General features: G+C 37.8%; 1 protein-coding gene and 1 long non-coding RNA gene across 2 annotated transcripts in view; one reads left to right on the top strand and one right to left on the bottom strand.

The window, feature by feature from the left end:
- MAP7D2 (MAP7 domain containing 2) overlaps positions 1–22,017 on the bottom strand; it is an 87,452-nt gene that overhangs the window by 3,562 nt on the left and 61,873 nt on the right. The window contains exons 4-14 of the mRNA XM_075521425.1: positions 21,785–21,899; positions 18,695–18,805; positions 17,270–17,392; positions 14,152–14,300; positions 12,913–13,040; positions 4,871–5,103; positions 4,358–4,484; positions 2,930–3,134; positions 2,678–2,782; positions 1,381–1,434; positions 661–739 (exon numbers count right to left, since the gene is read on the bottom strand). Of these exons, the coding sequence (XP_075377540.1) occupies positions 661–739; positions 1,381–1,434; positions 2,678–2,782; positions 2,930–3,134; positions 4,358–4,484; positions 4,871–5,103; positions 12,913–13,040; positions 14,152–14,300; positions 17,270–17,392; positions 18,695–18,805; positions 21,785–21,899 (1,429 nt within the window). The remainder of the gene's footprint in view (positions 1–660; positions 740–1,380; positions 1,435–2,677; positions 2,783–2,929; positions 3,135–4,357; positions 4,485–4,870; positions 5,104–12,912; positions 13,041–14,151; positions 14,301–17,269; positions 17,393–18,694; positions 18,806–21,784; positions 21,900–22,017) is intronic.
- On the top strand, positions 4,466–11,663 carry LOC142418941 (uncharacterized). Its single transcript, XR_012778456.1, has 3 exons — positions 4,466–4,582; positions 5,003–5,100; positions 11,452–11,663. It is a non-coding gene; the product is annotated as an uncharacterized LOC142418941 (long non-coding RNA).

The raw sequence follows: 22,017 nt of genomic DNA, 5'->3' as shown, positions 1-22,017 counted from the left end.
TTAAATAGTTAAAAAAAAAAATCACAAATGCTTTTAAGTTGTAGGTCGAGTAGAAAGGAAGACTGACAATGCAGTAGGACTCAGTCTCATCTATGACTCATCATACTATACTGTCAATCCTCTCTTCCACGCTAAAATTGCTCTTTATACCACATCTTTTAAATTTGAGGAAACAGGAAGAGAATGTATTCTCTTTTATGTCATGTACTAAAAGCCTTAGCCTGGGGAAGTAAACAAAATATACATATCTGGCATTTATCTATATTTTCTTTAATAATTCTTTAAATACATACGCCTTTTTCCTCAAGTCAAATTAGAGCAATGCTATAAAAAGCTTGCAAGCTTGGTTATGTGAAAAAATTTTCTACCTACAAAATTTGAAGGTAGATAGCAGCAACCAAACCTATTAGCAAACTGGAACTTCTCATTTACAGAAATGCTATGTCAGGTACTAAAATGGAGAAGAAACTTTCTTCTGCTTCTGTTTCCGTGGCAAAACAAAGCTGAGTCCCCACTTTCTAACATTTGTCACTGACACAAATGTAGCTGTAGAGATGAAAGCAAAGAACCTGTGATAATACACAGTGCTCTGTCTGAGATTACAAAACTCTGAAAAGAACTAACTGTGAAAACAGGTCAGAAAAATATGGTGATTTTTACCTGGCTGGTTGAGAACAAGGGCCTTTGGTTGCTTTTCTACATTCAAAGTTGATGGTACCTCCAGTTTTGGCTCTTCCTTCTGTAATCAAGTAATGAGTTAATTGTATTAGACAAAAGGACTGTAACCTTCAGGGAACTGACTGGACTCGAAACTTGTGAGACTGCCCAGGGCCACAGGGTGGTCAAAGGTCATCGACAGCAAGAGAGAATTTTTTTTTTTTTTTCCTTTTTAATTAGGCTTAGGAATTTTTTTTTATTTTTTTTTTTTACTTCAGAAAGAAAACATACTCTGCAAGTAACTGAAGAAAGAGTTTCCTTAGTAGAAAACTTAGAAGTGAAAACTTGACTCTCTGTCACCTCCTAGCCAGACACAATTGCCTTGTTCTCAATCCTACATTCCTGGCAGGCACAAAGCAAGAAAAGATACATCACAGCAGCAAACATTATAGCTCCAGCATCCAGGAACAGGCTCTTGCCAGATCCTGCAGATAGTGAGGGAGGTAAGTCTGCAACAGTTGCATAAAACTGTGTCTCTGTAGCAGTGGCACAACAACAACTGTGACACAGCAACAGTCATTCTCAGTTCGAAATGCAACTAAAATTTGGGTGTAGAGTGTACCTAAGTACACCTACTAACATGGAACTACTCTAGAGTTTAATTTTCACATATGGGTTACAAAACAAAACAAAAAAACCCTGCAACCACACACTGTTTCATACCTTTATTTCTGGTGTTTCACTCCTCCTTGTTCTCTTCATTATTTCATCTATTCTCTAGAAATCAAAATAAATCAGAGGATGAGAAGGCAGACAAAATATTTAACACAAGATACTGATAAAGGAGAAAAAAAGACAAAAAGAAACACTTTTCTCTACTGTCATGACCCTGCCTGTCTTGAAAAAGGGAGGATAAATAAGAAAAATAAAGAAAACAAATGATACAAAACACTGGGGAGCTGGCTTTCACATATCAGTCTCTCAGAACATGGCTTTCACAGTAGATGCAATTTAGAGACAAATGTTTTAACACCAGGTGTTTGCAGTTATGAGTTGTGCTCAGCTCTGGAACAAGACATTTATTTAAAACCAACAGCTATTATTTTCAGCTTTTCAAACTATTTCCAAATAGTTCCTTTAAAAATAGTTAGGCTTTTTGGAATGGAAGGTAAAATAAAATACCTGAAGTTATTCTTGCTGGAAATGTGTAAAGCATTACCCTAAAATACATTTTTTTTTTCCTTCTTTGTTCATTAAAATCCCCCCTCCCAGCAAACCCTGTCTCTTTGTGCTACTATGTGAAAGGGAACTATTTCAGATTTAAAGACACTTTGGTTTGGTATTCTAATCTGCAACTGCAACATGCCTCCAGCTCAGTGGTAAACAGTTAAAAATAACATATTGGAACAACATATATGGAAAGATGACCTTTTATAACCAGACAGAGGTTCTGCAGCTCTGCAGTTGTTCTCTCTTTCCTGCCACAGAGCTGCAGATAAAGCTAAGTTATGTGGCTCCAGCCATTTCCTTGTGCAGTAGTGGCCAGACAGTCCTGCTGCCTCTGCATAATGCAACCAGAGACAAGCCAGGTGGGAGAAAACCTGTTTGTTAATCACATTAACTTTCTCAATTAATGACACAGAACTTTTGTTGAGTAAGTTTTAAAACAAAGTCACTCATGTTCCTCAATAATCTGTGATGTCCTGGGTTGGGCGGCAATCGATGTTTGCCTTGGCATGCAATTCCCTGTTTGTCTCAGGCATTTAACTTTGTGGGTAGAGGCTAATTCTGTGTTTGTTCAGTGCCTAGTAGAAAGTAATTTGCCTTAAGCAATTCCACTTCATTACAAATTTTGATGTCCACTTTCCCCTCGCATGCACGTAGCAAATACTAAGTTAGGCATAAATATCAATCTGTAATCCCTCCAGATTATTATTTCTAGATACTATTGGGTACTTCCTGGATTATGTATTTAAAAAAGAAACAAAATAATTATCTTAAATGAGACGCAAATATCTACCTTCTTCCGCTCCAGTCTTTCTTGCTCAATTTGCTGCATGATTTGTTCCCTTTCAAGACGAAGTTGTTCAGCTGCCTCACGGGCTTTGATTTCTGCTTCTTCCCTCTAATCAAAATGTGTAAAATACGACAGGGCCATTATTTATTTCAGGCAGATTACCAGATACTATAAAGTATTTATTTATATGTATATATAAATATATGTATACATATATATGTACATAAAGTTTTACATTTGTGTTTGAGATGATACCTGTTTCTCAAGTTTGGCTTGGAGCTCTTTTTCTTGCTTTTCTTTTAGCATTTGTTCTTCCTCAGCTCTTCTCCTGGCTTCCTCTTCTGCTTTTTTTCTAGCTGCTGCTTCTTCACGTTTTCTTTCCTCCTCCTTCTTACGAGCCTCTTCCTCTAGACGAAGTCTTTCTTCTTCTGCCTTTCTTTTCTGTTCTTCTCTTTCAAGCCTAAAAAAAAAACCAAAACCCAACAGTATGTTTGAAAGGTTTCATTTTGTTTAGCATGAATCCTATTGTATGTATGGTGTGCAATCAGCAGTAACTGATAATATATGCATCAGCACACATTTTCATGAAAAATGCCAAGATACAGAAAAGAGGTTGAGCACATGCCCAGAATTCAGGCTGCTATCAAACTTTTATTCCAATCTTATATTCATTGCCTAAAATATTTCCTAGAAATTACAGTTTCCCTTGAAAAAAAGGTGCCAAAGAAAAGAAAACATTTCCATTCTAATTTCAATTAGAGCCTTCAATAATAAAACCATCCCTCTTCCCCTGTACTTCACACCCAGAATGCTGGTTATCAACAAACAAGCAAGTACTTTTTTCCTTCATTTCAGCCAAAGATAAACAGATTGGATAAGCAGCAGCAAACTAAGTCCACAAAACACAGTGGTACACTAGAAAGAGTGGGTCTAAATTCCACCTGTATTGTTCCCTGGCCCACTCAGGGACACCATGCTCCTTTGCCACCACATTCAAGAGCTGCTTTGACAACTGGTCATTCTTATCCTTGCATAGCAGGGATTCAGGAAATACTTCCAAATTTCCCCTCCCGCCCATGTTTTCAATAAGAACAAAGTTGAATTTAGACATGCAGAGTTAGCTATTTAATATTAGGGGCTTGAAGGGCATGATTTGTTGACACTTGAAACCAGCATCCAATGTGGAGAGCACCCTAAAAGCTTGCTCTCAGAACAGAGCCAGAATTTCACTGCTTAGACACAGCAACCTTCATTGTGCCCACACTTTTAAAGCCCTCAACTGCCTACAACAGAGTTGGGCAGGGAGGTAAGCTTCAGGTTAATTTGTTGAAGGATACAAGCCTTGCCATTTAAGGCATATACTACTACTGCAAGACTGTTTCTTCTAATATGACTAGCCCATTTATATACTTCAGGTATGTCCACACTGCAGTATGGACATACCTGAAGTATTTGGATGAGTAATAGTTTCTTCAGGCTTCTTAGAGAGGCCAAATTATTATTTTCTAACTTCACTAGTCATAAAGACTGCAAAAGACACTATGAATTATGGATCCAAATTGAAAGAAATTAACACTTATATGAAAGCTCCCACCTTGATTCTAAAACCACCACAGTTTCAAGCATCTTCAATGATACAGGTTAAAATATTAGGTAATAATTTTTACAAATCAACAGAGATACCTTTCCCGTTCTTCCCTTTCCTGTCTCTCCCTTTCTTCTTGCTCTTTTTGCAGGCGGGCCTGTCGTCTTTTTTCAGCTAGAATTTTTGCAGCTTCTTCTGCGTCAGTTGTTCCTGCCGTGATCTTCCCTGGGAGAAGATGACCAAGGATGGAAAGTTACGCAGCGAACTGAGAGTGCCCAGCACTTCCACACTTGGAGAAGCTAAAATGGGCCTGGTTCACGCTGGTATGACACCTTTACTTTTCAAAAGCATACATCAGCATTTTCAGCAGATAGAATATGAGACAGGTAAGGGCATCCCTGGATTTCAACATTTTCACATCCTCGTTAACAAGTGTTTTACATACATGGGTAACCCTGGTGAAAACTATACATTTACTGGTTCTAGTATGTACGTTTACACATTCTCATAGACCCATGACTGAGCAGCTTCATAAAAAGACCAGTTCATCACTGTTTAAAAGCTTCATGGACCTACAATACCTTGCCATTTATTCTTGCAGTAAGACTCACCTTCACTATTTTCAGTCTTTCCTGCAGAAGGCACATGCTTCTCAGAAGCCACCTGGCCTGCCTCATCAGTGCGTGCTCCTGGGGATTTCTGACGACTGACATTTTCTTTCTCCTTGTCTGCTTTCTTCTTAGGTGTTTCCTGGTTGAGATTAGAAGTAGCACGATGCTTCACAGGAGAAGCTGGATATTGTTTGGCATTTTTGGGAGACTGAGGATAAGTCTTTGCAACTGTCCTGATGAGGAAAAACAAAAATCAAAACAGGCCATTCATTATGCAACTTGAAATCGAGTTCTGTCTTTATGTGTATCATTCTTTCTTGTCTCTGGCTACATAGTAATATCAGTTGTTTTCAGCAGTTATCCCTGCTGAAATGCACGGAATTGCCATGCAAGTGCAAATGACTACAGAAAATTCTCATTTAAAAAGACCAATAACACCATCCAAGTTGTAGAAAAGATGTATGACATAGTGTACTTCCTAAACCCAATAATTTTCATAATGGCCATTTCATAACAATTTTGTCAACATTCCTGTATTCAGTAGTCCATCTCAACATTTAAAGCAAAGCTATGGCTGCTTGCTCTCTGCAGCAATTATGAGTTGCAATGTGCTGCTTTCATCTGAATACAGCCTTCTCAAACACAGTCTTTTTCTAACAGTATCTGATTTTCCAAAATAACACCAAATATTACTATATACCAAGGTAAAGCTGGGCACCACAAAGAGAGACAGAACTGACCAAAGCATCGTACAGTCAGCTCCACTGTTTCAGTTAGTGCTTTAATCAGCACCAACACAACAGCTCAAAACTCAGCCCCTGCAACCTTTTACACGGCTGCACTTGTGATGGCAATGCACAGCAGCAATGTAGCCGACGGCTCATTTGACTGTTACATACTTTTGGTGAAATGATAACCTTGAATTCATCTCTGGGAAAGCAGAAGGGAAAAGATACTTGATATTCACTGGAAATATGGGCGCATTAAAGAGAACAGATTACAAGGAAACATAAAACTACAAACAAACACCATTCACTATTTACGTAACACCAGTAACTAGCAATAAATACTTGTAACATCAAGAAAGGCTGGGCTGTGTGACTAAGTGGTATGAAAGAGATTACAATCTTAAAATAGTGATTTATGAGAGTTCCATTAGAAGAAATAATCCTACATTAAAATGAACATTACACATGTAGTTTTAACCTTCCTCATGGATATGCAATTATGATATAAATGTATTATCCCTTATCACTTTTTTCATCTACACAATATAGATTTTCATATACTACAACATGTTTTCTGGACTATACACTCATTCTGGCAGACCACAAGCATGAAAAACATGGACAATGGCTGAAAATTAATGAACTAGAGTGGAAAGATTTGTATAGATGTAGCTACAGTATTGTGTGGCCAGAGACTGTTATAACCAGAACAGCATTTGCATTACAGAGCAGACAAAAATTAAATGTCTTTCAACACCCCACCCCACCCCACCCCCCCCCCAATTCAAGAATTCAGGAGAAGAAAGGGTTCTTTTCTAACATATTATGCTGCATGTGAAAGAGGTTGAGACACCAGAATACAGGGAGTTTATTCAGAGCTGCCCAGTTTGTGGGGAGGAAGAGACTGCAGAGTATTGCACCACCTATATTCTCTTATTGCCACTGAAGAGCCATCACAGACTCCAAAAAGCCCTTGGGCTGGTGGAACAGTAGCACCTAACTAAATTTGAAGTTCAGCTCAGGTACCTTCTGCCCGCAGGCCCAGGAGCTCCCTGTCAGCTCAGGTCCTCGCCCTTAGTCCTTGCCTGAGCTAAGCTGTAGGTACACCGGTACCCAGCCTTCTAACCTGCTGATCCTGGCTTGTCCTTGGACCGACCTCATTAAGGCCTTTGCTGGCTATCACTGGACTCTTGGCTGACCCTTGTCACCATCACCAGACCTGCCCTGGTCACTTCTTTTGTCTGCTGTGGGATGGGGTCCTGTGGGTGAGGTCCCTGTCCTTGTCTGCCCTGCTTCCACCCACAGATCCTGGTTCACCCTGCCTTGCAGGGCAGCCTTCTCCTGCTGCTCCCTGACAGAAACAGGCTTTGGAAGATGTGGACAGGCAAGCCTGTTTCCAGCTCTTGTAAAAAAAAAAAAAAAACCAAAACCAGCAATGGGAGAAGCCAATGAGATTGGCTGGTGTTGACCCAGTCTGGTTTTAGCATTGTCTTTAGTTTTCTCTTTAGGATGTAGATGGATTCCCAGATCCTCCTAAAGACAAAGGCAGAGATTTCAAGGCCCCATCTACATATGTAGATCTCGTATGTGCCTCACCATTACAGTCGTTTCCAACTGCATCTCATAAAAGTATAATGTGTAAATAAAAAGCAAACAACATTTCTTATGCTTCTCTGCAGCACAGAGGATGCTTCTTGCTAATCAGACACTTCTTCAAAGCATAGTCCCTTCTTGCTGTCTTTGGTTTACATTTGCAACTTTACCACACCTTCCTTGCAATGCTTTTTATTTAACTTGTTGTGACAGGAGGAGCAAAACAGTCACATAACTAAGGCTGAGTCATTTGCAGCATTAGCACAGAAGTAATTGTTCTCTAATAAAGACATGACAATCAAATTAAAGAGGTTGGGAGGAAGGAGTCTAGTCATGAGAGCTATGTATCTTGCACTGCATAGGAATTAGAGCAGACTCGCTGTACAACTTACCTGTTGGACTAGAAACATGTGCTGAATCTATTACTCAAGTAATGCATCTTTGAACTTTTAGACCTACAGAATTTTTTTCTTACAGCTCTTTGGCCAGAAGAACAAGAAACAAGTATGGCTTTGCTTGTTTTAAAGCAACTAAAAGGGAGAAGCATATAAAAGACCGATTACTGCAAGGACAACAGTGTAGTGCGAGGAGTGAAAAGCTGAGAAAGACCATGAGGAATAAGAATATTTTTTCAGAAATTTTAAATCATTTATTGGATGCCAGTAGAAAGTATTAAATGAACACTGTTTTCCCCCTTGTATTTAAAACATATTGTCAACTTAGCATCTTTAACATTCCTAGACACAGGCTGAATTGTTACTGGAAAAAAACCCCACTCCTCCTAACAATATTTAAATTATGCTACTTTTTACCAGAAAGAGCCAAACTTGACTGTGAAGACAGAAAAATGGGATTATTAAGGGAAAATGTATAAAAGCTTGCATAGGGGTCCGCTTAGGTTTAAAAAAAATGTTTTATTTTTGCCTTGGGAGAAAAGGAAAGGGATGTAATGAAACCCTGGTAAGAATGTGGGAACACAGAAGCGTGCCTGATGAGGATCAGAGAATTAAGATGACAACTCCCCAAAATCCAAGAAGTGGTAGCATGTTAGTTGTCTGAAAGTTCACTCATCTCGGTCACTAGATTTTCCAGGGGAATACAGAAGTACAGGAAGCATCTTCCTCACTCCAGAAGGTCTTAGTTTTCTCACCTAACCACCCTGTGTTGACATGGGTGCAGCAGCTTGTAAGAAGCCATTCTCATCACGACCCCTACACGCACTGCAAGAACCTCTATCAGGTCTGAGGATCCACTGCTTCTTGAATTACAATGGCTCTTATTTAATTAAAAGAGGGATAGCCTATACTGCAGAAGAATGTCTCGGGAAGAGCACAAGAAGGGTTCTGAGCTTACTTTTGCTAAGCATAGAAAATAAAGTACATGTAGCACACGAGTCAGAGGTCACATCCAATTTTGTCCATAAAGAGCAAGGGAGAGAACAGTGTGCTTTCTTGAAAAGCCAGGTACGTGACAGGTCATTGGTTACAGCAGTTCAGAAGGCTGACTAAATCAGAAATCTGCCGCAATGCCAGAGCTGCATTTCCCCCCCACCATCTCCCTATTAATTCAACAAAAGCTCTGCTGAAACCACACCAAGGACTTGCATGTTCTCAAGCCTGCTTTCTGCTTTTCTGTGCTCTCTGATCACAAGCTATTCTTGGGTTCTGACATTTTTGCTCCACTACCTGTGATATTTTTCCAAAAGCAGTTTTCTTTCACTCTTAGTTTTGATCTTTTCTAGCCAGAGACAGATTCATTTCTCTTTTACATTTCTTAAAAGGGCACAAACTCAGCATAGGCCTATAGAATAGTTATTATGATAGCTGCATTATTACAGATATTTTCAAAAATCTTTAGTTGGCCCATTCTCTAGCTAGCTGCTGAAAAAAACAACCCTCAAAATAGTCTTGATCCAACATTCTACCCATTGTTTTTATCTTTCCAAGGCAAAACAAAGATCAAGAGTTGTAAATGTAGCGCATATCAAATGAAATCTAAAACTAGGTCACTGCAGTACCTAGAAGCTACTTCTGTGAGGAATTCATCACATGCAGACACCTTTCTAATAGGTCGTTTTAAAAGTTTGGGCTTTTTTTGTACTACTCTAGGTTCCTATTTCATTTGTATTCTGTAATTTGATTGAGCATGTGCATTTCTGATGTCAAAGTGTGTCCCAATGGCTGCAGTAGGATGTCGCCCAAAAGAACCACCAAGTTATGGGTTCAGTTAGTGAAACTGTGAGCAAAGGACAGCAACGCAGACTGGGAACTGGAAGTGAACCAAGAATCACTGTCCACCAGCAGCGCTTCATTCCCTTTTCCCTTCCCCCCTGCCCCTCTCTCCTTCTCACACGAGGTAATGCTTTGGCAAATGAATGTAACATAGAGGCTTGTCAGAGCTTTCCATTTTTATTCACTGGCTTATACTATGGCTTATCTGAAGACACTTAAAACTATATCCTACTTCCTTGATTCAGTCAGGTCCCATTGATTTCAAAGGGACTATTTACCCAAAGACATGTGAAGGACACAGGCTTTATTGCTTTGCCAATCTATAAGATTGGACACTTAACTATTCTCTGAGGGATACTGCAAAAATAAACCGATTACTGTATAGATCTTGGAAGACAAAGCATCAAAAAAACTTTACCAAAAAACCTGGTATTATTGATCTTGTGAAAGATCTGAAGAACACGAACACTTTACACAATCAGTATCCAATAACAATTGTAAAAATAAAATATAATTTCTCAATTATCCCAGCTCTCTGATCCATTAACTTTCATTTTTGTCAGCTGATCCACACTGGATTCAAAGCAATAGTTTTGGGTTTCTTTTTTGTGTGACATTTCTTGATATATTTACTTTTTCAAATATCTTCAAGCTTTTAATTCCTTCCTTGCTTTTAATTATTGCTCAACATATTTTTATTTTTTTCCCCTCTTTTCTCCTTTTTAGGTCCATATTTGTTCACTCATTTTGCCTTGGATGTTATGTTTTGGGCTGATTTTTTTGCTTTCTCAGTAAAAATTTGCACCTTCAAACGTTTGTATTTTATTTATGTAATTACTCTGAATCTATTCTGCCAATCACTGTCTCTCTTTAGGTTGAAGTTTTATTGTCTTTTTTGAGCCATTTCAGTTACTTTACCATGATAGAAAGAGCTTTTTAATTAATAAATAATTAAACAACATATAAAGAGGACAAGCAGCTACCACTCACAAAACAAAATGAAGACTGTGAAGACCTAGCAACTAGAACAATACCAAGAAAACTTGAATGTCAAGTCACATACTTTTAAGAAGAAAAATGCATACAGCTAATTATCATCTAAATCACTGGCCATACTTGATTCTTTCCTCAACAGCTTTTGACATTAAGTTGCTATGCAGGATCACTAACTACTAATGCTGGACAATACATATTCTTATTTCTTCCAGAGTACTTTTTTGGCCATATGGTGTGCTGGAAGGAGAAAGATTAAACTTGTAAAAGATTGTCAGGTTTGCAAGGAGAATAATATTTGTCTACATATTTAGTCATATTAAAATTATACTTAAGTTCCACAGTTAATTTTAAATGAAAAGGTAAGATTATACAATCTAAAGGAAGGTTCCAAAAGCCTGACTGCCTGTATTTAAATCCACTGACCAGCCAGATCATTATCTGGCATTTGAGTTGTATGAAGAAATGCATATCTTTATATAATAATATAATATGGTGATCAGGATGCCTTCTTTTATTTTATTTTAAATTTCTGAGGGGAAGTTTCGAGAGTGCTGAAGCAGAACTGTCTTCTGCAATCAGTAATAAACATGGATTTAAACTCCATTTACTGTATCTCTCATAAGGTCAAGGAGGGTGTTCTAATTGGGCCATGTTAAGATTAAATGCTCAAGTAATACATTTCTAGCAGTGGTCAGAATCAGATTCTCTTGAGGAAGAGAGGGAGGAAAAAAGGAAAAAAAAAACAAACTACTGTGGCTCAGAAACCCACCAGTAGGCTTCTTAATTCCTCCCTACAACATCTGCTTCTTCCTCTAAAAACAGTAGTTTATATTCCTTATAGGCACGAAAACATTTTACTATAAAAAGGTTCTTGTAACTTGCACCTCTGGGAAAAAAGTCTCCATCTTTGCCTAACCTTTCATGGAAATTAGTGCTACAAATTATGACAGGGCATACTTTTTTCATGAAGCACTAAATATCTGTTTGTTTCACAAAATCTTTTTCTTTTTTCCACAGATGTCTCTATGATAAGCTACACCAAACTTTTCAATATCTGCCCATCAAGAATTGCTTCACTCTCAGCAATCCATTTCCCACCACTCATTTTGCTTAACTAAATGTGTCTCCTGATATGTCTTTCATACCGGCTGAGTGAACTGAAAGATACATTCTGAAGGGGGAATATCAGTACTTACAGAATAATATACATTTTTATAGCTCAAACTTTCCTCTGTATATTTTGTAGTGCCACTAGACAATGATCTGCTCAAAATTGTAATAAAAAAGCTGATTGTCATTAACATTTCATATCATTCCTTTCTTCACAAAATTTACGTAGTTCAGCATCTGACGACATTATATATACATAATATTGAAAGTCTGAGAATTTGTAGCCCTATAACATGAACCAAGAATTCCAATTTCCCAGTTGCATGCAAGTTGCATTCTTCTAAAACAGAAAGAATGCCCAGATTCAGATGTTTTCCTGTATTTTGTCTAATGCTAGATTCACACACAAAATCATCCTCCATTAAAGGGCTATGCATTCAGAGCTGAAACAGAAAAGGAACACCAGCTAGTTTTTGAAGCAGAAGACATTTATCAGAAAGGGCATCATCAAGACTGGTTCAGAATATGGCCAGGTTCAGATTAAAAAAAAAAAAAATCAGGCAAAAGGAGATAGTTTTCAAGACAGAAGCAGGACCTATGAACAGAGTCTAGGGAAAAAAAAAACAAAACAAAATCAGACAACTACTGTAGACCATGACTACTTTAGCATACTTCGGCATTTGAGCCAGACTTAATACCCTGTTCTAAGAAAGCTGAAGACACTTTTGCTTAGACTTGTGAATTGCAAGCTATGGTACATGGGCTACAGTTTTGAGTGTCTGCAAAAGACAACTAAAAAAAGCAACTCAATTGCTAGTAAGCTCAGATATGCTATAGGTCGACAACTCTGCATGAAAAACAACCCCACAACAAAAAGCAACAAACCCACAGAGGTCTGCAAATAAGCAAAAATTAAAACCAATGGTTTAGATGACACATAGTTAAGTATATTTATGGAACCAGACAGTCATGCCAGCAATAGGAAATGCATACTTTAAATGCTGGAATTTCTAGTTAGTATTCATGTTCTGTGCGTTTCTTCACATTAGGCAGAGTTTCTTCAAAACCAAATAAAACAAAAGCATGTTTAAAAAGAAATGTTAAATAAAATTTCACATGAATTGTGAAATGTACCGCGATAGTTTCAAAAGACTGAGAAAAGGCAGAGAAGTGTCTCTAGTGACCACTAACACAATTTTACATATATTATATCTGTTCATCTACATCTGTCCCCCCCCCCCCGCACACACATATGGGAGAATGTATAACTAAAATTAACTAGATTTTACACAACACTTCGAAGGAAGTTCCTCAATAATCTATGTCTCCTTTATAGGTAACAAGAAGGTCACAGCATATTAGACCACTAGTAAGAAAGGCATACTTAGGCGTCGCAGGTGATGCAGATCTTCTGGACATGGCAGCAGGAGAATCAGATCTTCTTAAAGGAGATCCCATACCAGATGATGAACCAGGTGTTGCGGGTCGCTTCTCTTTCTTTATCTTCTCAGTCTAGAAAAACAGTTCATTTTAGTTTCCATAATTAGGACCAAGACATCAAAAATATATTTAATAGTGTTATGAACAAGATGGTATATAAATGTATGTTACACAAATCTGTTTAAGATAAAAGTGTTTTAGACACCAGCTCACAAGTGAGATGCATAGTTTTTTATCTTACATAGACATAAAAAAACCCAACCATGTCTTGCATTGACATAGTATACAAGTTGCAGATAAATAACACCACATCAGAGCCTCTCCAAGAGTTCTTGGGAGGTGCAGTGGCACTGGGTGGAGTTTTCAAAATCATCTATATGCTCCTGCAATGCCTCTTGAGAAGTGGTAGGTAGTGCACCCAGGCATCTTGCAGCAATGCTGCTGGCTGTAATGTTGTGAATCACACTTAAAGATACTACACAAATCTTTAGCTCCCACTTTGGTCCTGCATCTAATTTAGAGCCCACCCTCACTTGCACCTAATTTAGATGGCATGAATCCCCCACTATTAACTATTACAAGACACAGGACCTTATGTGAATTTTACAGCCCTAGCATAATTTTTTTAAAACACACCTCCCATCGTGTAGGCTCAGTGAAGGTGAATGACTTGCCTGTTTTTCTGGAAACTACAGTGGATCAATAATGCATCTTTGAAGCAAACAGCATTAAAAATGTCCACAGAAAGAGTTAAGCAATTGGTATGAAACAGAGGCATTGTCAATACACTTGGCAAGTTTCCGAAATATGTGAAGCTTGCTAATTAACCAGCAAGACTGGATAGTCATATTCAGTAGAGAGATCCTATTTGTCATCCCCATTCCCAGAAGTTACAGGCAAGTCCAGAAACGTACACCAGTGCCAGAAATTTCAGTTCCCTGAAAATAAAGGTGTTGCTGTTCCAAATACCAGTGCTCGACACTGATTTGCAGGAGGAGGAAGATATTAAAATGCTGCTAAACAGGAGCACGAAAGCATGCAGATGCACGGAAGGCTTACTTTCTTACTGCTGTTTCTTACAACAGGGGTAGCACTTTATTTTTTATGAACATAAAAGGAAAGATAACAACCAGAAGCCACATCAGTTTACCCAGGAGTGAAATCAAAACCATTGCAAACCCACCTGAGTAACTTCAGCTGCAGCCGCCCCTTTCATGGCATCAGAAGTGGAGGGTGAAGTTGCCTTCTTTCTGTCTGTGCTTCGGGTGGGGGAAGGCTTGTAGGGAGATTTAAGAGGACTAGCTGGTGCTACACGAGGACAGATATGGAATACTAAAGAGTTATAGTACAATAGCAAGAGTAAAAGGGAGCACAGAGGAAGTAAAGGAGAGGAGAAAACAGCATACTTTTATGTTATAATGTTCAAAGGTAGTTTTCAAGGTTTTTTTTAAAGCGTTTCAAAAGATGACATTATATAACACATTCAACACGGTCCCATGTTTACTAAAAACGCCTCAACTGAAAGTAACATTTTATAGGATTTTAAATTTTTTTTAAAGTATCTCTAAAATATCGCTCTCTTACCCATATACCTTTTGAATCACCCTACTATGACTGTGATTCTTTTATCTTCTAAAAAGTCCAGCTTCCTTTGCATATGATAAAAAGAGTAATCAAACAATTCTAGCTGGGTGACTTTTGAACAAATACTGCAAAACAGGATAGGTGACAGAAGAGTAGGGATTTTTTTTTTTTTTAAAGCCTAAACATGGCAAAGGCTCCTAAATACCCTAATTGCTTTTCAAATTAATACTTCATTTAAAAAAACCCAAACAAACCCAAACCTAAACTAAATGCTGCTGTAGGTATTTCAGTTATTATCTGTGGTAGACATCAGTTTGAGTGTGACACATGCATTACAGCTTTCAGGGCAACTCTTTCTGGGTATCTTTTTCTTTATTTGCCATATGAAGAGGAGTTATTAAAATGGGGTATTTTACTCCTGTTTTTGTTCATATTGCCTTCTAAGATGAAACTTTCACGTACATATAGAACTATCAACACAGTATATGCTTTATTAATAAGACAGATATTAATTGTAACCATGTGACAGTGTGTTTCCAATCTTATTCAACGGAAGTCAAGAAGGATATTGACTTTGGAAAAGCAGTAATTACGCTCAAATGTAAAGGAATTCACACTTCCAATATTTTTTTTTTATTGGGGGCAGTCCTGTAAAATTTTTTATGAAGCCTTTTTGTATGCTTTTAAGTTTAACTGGACCTGTGTATTCTTTGACTGACTTTCCAGCAAGTTGGCAAAAGTTCACTGAATATTAAGAAAAATGTTCAGAAACTTAAATGCTGCTTAAGATAAGTATTTTTACTTCAACTGTAAAAAAAAATTGATTATATCTGTCCAATAACAACTGTTTGCCTGAATATCTTGACTCAGAGTGACATTAATAATGCATTGCCCTAGAGAAAGAGTCTTAAATTGAGACTCCTCATTTCTAAGCTTACAGAAAATGCAGGAGTAGAGCAATTTTGACCCCAACACAATGACACGATGCACAGTATGAGCTCTTGAAAAGGAAGAATCCTCTTCCCAGTTCAGGAAACGACTTCTACGGAGAGAAGTATACCACAAATGGGAGATCTCCCTCAACCCTTTTGCTGGCAATTACTGGCAAAACCATCAACGGCCACTCTGAATATTGATGCTGTTTGCAACCTGTGCTACAGCCTGATTGCCTTGCGAGAAAATGACAAGAGGATGCTGGTTCAGAGAGCTGTTCCCAGAATCAGCACTCCTGGTTCAGCTGGGGGGGGAAAAGCGATCTGTAGACCAAATTGTATCCTTGTCAGACATGCCAGAGTGCTACTTTAAAGATCCTGTGATGAAGAGAGAGACAAAGAAAAGCTGGGAGTTTACAGACAAAACGAGTGGGGAAGAACAAAGAAAGTCCCTATTGATTTCTTCAATATCAAATACAACACGGAAAACAACTTCTGTAGGTGGCCCCAGCAATTCCCCTCAAAATTTTAAGCAGAATATACTGATCTAATTTCAAGTTGGCTTTTGTTCAGTCTTAGCAGTAGTTGATGCCTGAGCAGTAGGTAAACCGGGCATTTTCTCTTTGGCCAAGTACTGTATGACAGCATTTCTGCTTCCAACAGATGCTGCTTTTAATGTAGAAACAAGGGAAGTAATTTCGGAGTCATTCAATACCAATGTCCCTATGCACTGCAACAAAGAAGTAACGCACAAAGGAAAGTAGGCTTACTTTGTAATTAATTTTTATATAGCTTTGTATTAAAAGCACAGATGCAGGACCTGAGCCTATTTCAATGATGCCGTATGAAAATACTGATCATAAAGACGTTCAGACTTACACTGTCTAACCAGTTTTACCCTGCAAAAAAAGCTTCCTTTTGCAGACAGGCATTTGGGTGTAGGGGTTTTTTTTGTTGTTGTTTTTAATAAAAGTGAAAAAAGTGTTAAACTTTTGTCCTTGTTTCAGCAAACACTATGACTAGGTGTAGCTTTACAAGTAGGAACTACTCTGGAAGTCAGGCACTTGCCTAAGTATTAGCAGGACTGGAAACATTAGTTTTGTAGATGTTTGCAAAATCAGGGTTTTATTAGACTGCCATTTACAGATAGGAATAGTAACTATCATCCCTAATTTTTAGTTTCTTAAAGATCAGTAATTTCTGGAACTGACACCTTCCTATCAGTGTGTCTGTTTTTTCCTCTAAGTAAGTATCATTTTATATGTGTATACACGCACATATATAAAAATATACACACATGGTCACACAGTTAAAGGCAAAAAGTAATTAACAGCAAAGAACTGCAACCTTAGTAAAAACAATTAAGGCTCAAGTGGTGCACTGGGATTTTTGTTCTACATACTATTTGGGTATGAAAGGGGATGACAATATATCAAATAAAACCTCTGAGAGTTGTCATGCACTGGTCTAAAAAACTGTTTCTTAAATGAATATATTCAATTTTCCATGGGCTTAGGTTTTAGTGATTTTGTTAATTCAATTGTTTGTTTGTTTGTTTTAAACTATGTTCTTTTTAAAAAGACTTTTAGAACAAGACAGACAAGATAACGTGTTTTTTCAAGCTTTTAAATACACTGCTATCATGAACAACTTAGTTCATCATTGAGTTTGTACTATCATGTAAATTGTCATTTGGTTCATAGTACTCCATTTCTTTCAGCAACTGCTCAAATGCAACCAAAAACATACCTTAACGGTTTCAAAGTGAGTAATTCACATTTTTACCTGGATTATTGTACTGCTCAGAAAGCATTAGTGTACTTCTGCTTCTGGCTAAAGATGACTGTGTGGGAGTCAGCAGTCGAGAAACAATAAAGTTTTCCATTGGACTAAGATGCATGCGGTGAGCTGAAGGATGGGAGCAAATAAAATAAAATTTAAAATGCAAAGAAATAAAACCATGTTACATTAAAATAACTGAAACAAAATGATGAAATGATTAAATGAAGTGAAAAAATCTTGAAATGTTTGAGTTTTAAAATATTTAAAGATAATTTTCATTCCCTCTGAAAAAAGGTTTCTAGTTTCTCCATCATTTTAAATTATTTTCCCACCTGTACAATAAATATAGTAAGGTTAAGACCATGTTGCATTTTGTTCTTACACAGAAGCATGTTCCATTCTGCAAAATGGTTGCTTTCATGACTCAGCATGAAAAAGGTTTGCCTTTTTCCCCAGTAGAAAAGGTGAAACATTTGGTATAACAGCGCAGCTACTCACTAGTGTGCCAACCATACTGGGACTGCATTTAAAATTTGCAGTCTCACTGCATTATATAAGTCTTATTTATACAATATGCCTGTATTCCTTCCTACTCCATAAATATAAGCGTCAACTATGTAAGAAAGATATTTATAGATGTTCCTATTACATGCATATATATATACAGCCATCTATCATAATAACCTCAAAGCTATTGATGAGTTTTCATTAAGTAAGTCAGAAATTAAATTAGATTTACCTTCTCTTTTCATTCTAGAGATAAGCCTTCATTGTCACTTATTTCAGTTAATTTTTTTCTCATTAGAGTTTAAAAAAAAGGGGGACACACACACACACACAAAAAACCAAAGAAAAATTCAAAAGAGTTCACAGTGGGGTAAACCCTTCAGTCCTCTCTGTAGTGTTTAGTAACCATTAATCCCACAAGATGATCATCTTTTGCTGAGCCTCTGATGGATCAGGGTTTGAAATCAAATTAAAGGGCTCTACAACTCTGGTCACCAGATTGAAGTCTCCCAGGTGGCTCACTGGACTGACTTCTGCCCACAGTACAACCCGTGTCTATTGTTGAGCCACATGTTTGGTTTGCTTGTTTTTCATTATTTGGCTGGAAGATCACAAGCTGTACAGTTATAGGAAGTTGCTGCAGTCGCCACATGTGCTTACAACCCCATTTGCTGGAGTATCAAAAATTGAAAAAGAATCAGTAAAAAAAACCCCACAGCATTTGTCACTGGCCTAGGATCTCCAGCATGGCAGCACTTGGGATAGGCTGCAGAACTATTTTATTGTATGAACTTACAACCCCCCCAGATGTTTGAGTTCTTTTGAATAATAGACATAAGTCAGTTACATAGCTATATGGACAAGAAGAAGTGCTTTAAGCAGGAGAGTTTATGCTGGTAGGAGACCAGCACATTCACTTGCCTCTGTCGGGAGAATGTGTTATTGCCGCTGTGGAGGAGGAGAGGCGCTTACTGATTGGCGATTCCATTTGCTTTGGCAGATTCATTGTAGAAGCTGAAAGTTTGTCACATGCTGCAGAGAGACGCATTGAAGATATTTGTATTCACATCACAGCGTTGATAAACTCCCAAAATTAACCTTGCATTTGTACTCCTGGCCCTTGCCACTGATCGTATCACTGAATAAGGCATGAGATAAGCTCCTTCTGACTGCTGGAGGACCAGTATTTTATAAGACATGCAACTTTTCTGCTTGGGAATTCAACATTCCAGTTTTACAACAGCCTATCTTTTATACTGCCACAGGCAAATAATTGTATATCAGGTCTGAACAAGTGAAGCCATTCCGATACAAGATATTCAATACCAGCACAAGCAGAAAGTTACCTAAAGAAAACGAACTGTACACATGACAACTCTGAACTCATCTCCATTCCCCCTCCTCTCTGCTTTCAGTCTGGAAGAGCTGGGGTAGACCTCAGGTATTATTCTAATACAAAAATGAAGTAACCAACATTTGTGCGTTCACATGATGAGAACTCACTGTTTTAATAACTGATCTGGCACCAACCATTTGGCTTTATCTTTTTGTGCTTGAGAATATCAAAAAAAAAAAAAGAAGAAAAAAGAAAGCAGCTTTTTGGTACTACTCCAAGTTTTCATTTTTCTTTTGAAATACTGTTTGACAAAGTCTGTTTGAGCACAATACCTATTTCCTACCTTGCCATTTATTCAACTGAATGACAGAAAAGTGTTATTCAAGTATTACTACAGTGTACTAGTATATGATGATCACTGCATGATGCTTAGAAGCTAAAAGCATAGATGCTTTGTCCCTTAAATTTGAATTTTATTTCTTTCAAAACCAAAAATATTTTCAGCTAGAGACATGTATGTGGCCATAATTCTGCAGCCCCTAAGTTACTGCGTTCCCTATTACATCCATCGAAACATTGCCTCGGTGGGGTCTGCAAGATTTGCCTCCATCTACTACCATAAACAATACAATTCTCTATGTTTGCTTTTTTAAAAAATCAGGTATAATGCTGGTATGCTGCAAAACATCAGCTGCACGTCCAAATCTCTTTGTCCATGAGCAACAACTAGTACAAAAATTTGAATCTGTCTGCACAGAAATAACAGTTCTGTGAGATTGTGGGCAGAACAACATTTACTGTGCATTCTGCAGGAGTAATATCCAAGCCTAGCTCCGCCTCTGAGGGGAGAGAAGGAATCTAGTTCTTAAAAGCACAGGCTGTGTTAAATTTTCAAAATGCCAAGTATGTTTGCAATCAAAATTAGAAATCCTATATGCAATCCATTCTTAATTTTGGAGGACTCATCTACTTCACAGTCCTTTTATGGGAATAGTACAGTCCTTCTATGGGAATAATAATTTTAAGAAAGAAGATAACTAAACAATATAAAAGAAAACAAACCACAATTGCCTAAACAAAGTCAACTACTTGAGTTTATTACAAATACTAGCTAGGCCAAAATCCACTTCAGGAGGCTGAAAACATAGCATGGCTGTTTATACCAAATTTGCTTGTTCTTAAAATATTGCAGAAAAAGGCTTTTGAGATGGAAAAAGAGGACTGTTTTGATGAAACACCATCTCCATAACTCATTTTCTCTTATTGTGCAACTGAATTTTATTTTTTTTTTTAAACACCACCTGTACCTGTGCATGTCCATCAGAACTGTCAGATATACGCGTAATTATATTCACACACACAAACACAGAGCACCCACAGAATTAACAGAGATGAGAATCTGAGCGGTAGAAGTCTACAGTTAGTGAGAAAACCATGAAATGCCTCTACTGTGGAATGCGAGGCATGCACTGCTCCACCATGGCAAAATTAAAAGAAAATCAAAAAGACATTTGGTCCATATCGCTAAGGGTAATGCCGTAGAGTACCAGACTGAAATAATAAGAAAACAGTGGTTAGGAAGGACAAGATCAGTGGATGGATTACAGTGATTAGAACAGTTATAAACAAGACAGGATGGTACTGTGATTCTCTGAAATACCATTGAAGGAATCAGCAGGAGCAGTAGAGGTCACAGGGTCTGGAGGAAGGGTGTTGGCAGCTAAACCTAGAACAGGGGGTGGGGTATTTTCTGATTCACCTACACAGCAGAGAAATCAGAGCAAAAAGAGGTGAAAGAAATTACTGAGTAAGTTGGGGGAGGTGGAATTAAGCATAAACTGCATCACAAGGAAACTGGTTTCTTTCTCAAAGTATAAAAGACTCCTTTTATTATCATATATAATTTCCTGGCTTTTTTGATGGCATACCATGAAAACTATGATGTGAAACAGTCTGCCTTTTCAGAGTTAAGTATATTTACACACTTTTTAAAAGAGTAACTGTCATATTTCATCATCACCCAAACATGGATATTTTTCCCCATAACAACAGTTTATTCAAACCTGACAAATTTAAATAAATTATGATTTAAAACAGAAAACATGCATCTTTTTGAAATATAAAAGCAGTACATGACTGATTATGTAATAAAAAGAATTTGTTCTGAAGCCAAATCAAAAAGAGCAGCAACAAAAAGTATGTGGGGAAAAAAACCAAACTATTTTAAACTGCACATGCTGCATAGTCATCTAGAAATTCCCATCGGGTTTTTAGAAGTACCAAACAAAACCAGATCATCTTCTGCAAGGCTTAGACAGCACTCAGTCCTTTGGTGAATATTAAATTTGCTAACTGCGTGCGTGGGAAGACAATGCGGGGGAAGAGAATAAGGGAGAGAGAGCATAAATTTTCATTTTAGCATTGAGCATCCTCCAAACAGATTCTGGTTACTCTAGTAAAATTATCTGCATTCCTAAAGTTAGGAGTGACCCTTCTCCCCAGAAGGTATTAGAGAGAGGGAGCCTGGCAAGCAATTACAAAGCATTTATTCACGCCCCAAGGCAGTAGTCCCTACAGTACCACCCTAACTATAAAATGCATCATCCTTACTATCTCCACAACCTCATGCATTTTGCACTTCAAGATCTGCAATGCAGGCAGCCCGTTTCACTTACCATCTCTCCCTCCTGAGCCTGCAGCCAGTGCTCCTCCCCAGGACCATCGCTTCTGCTTCTGTTCCAGCTGCTGGCTGCGTTCAAGGGACCGACGCATCATGGCTTCTAAACGTTCCTGGTTATATTGGTACAAAACCAGAAACCAAATCTGAATCAGTTCTTTGGGTGCTTTTTTTTCCTCCTTCTGAAACCATGCTAAAAAATACACAGTTCCCCTGTTGCTCCACACAAGA

This window comes from Mycteria americana, chromosome 1, assembly GCF_035582795.1.
Source record: "Mycteria americana isolate JAX WOST 10 ecotype Jacksonville Zoo and Gardens chromosome 1, USCA_MyAme_1.0, whole genome shotgun sequence".
Classification (NCBI taxonomy): domain Eukaryota; kingdom Metazoa; phylum Chordata; class Aves; order Ciconiiformes; family Ciconiidae; genus Mycteria; species Mycteria americana.
The sequence above is the reverse complement of the archived record's forward strand: the minus strand, read 5'-3'. Positions and strand labels throughout refer to the sequence as shown.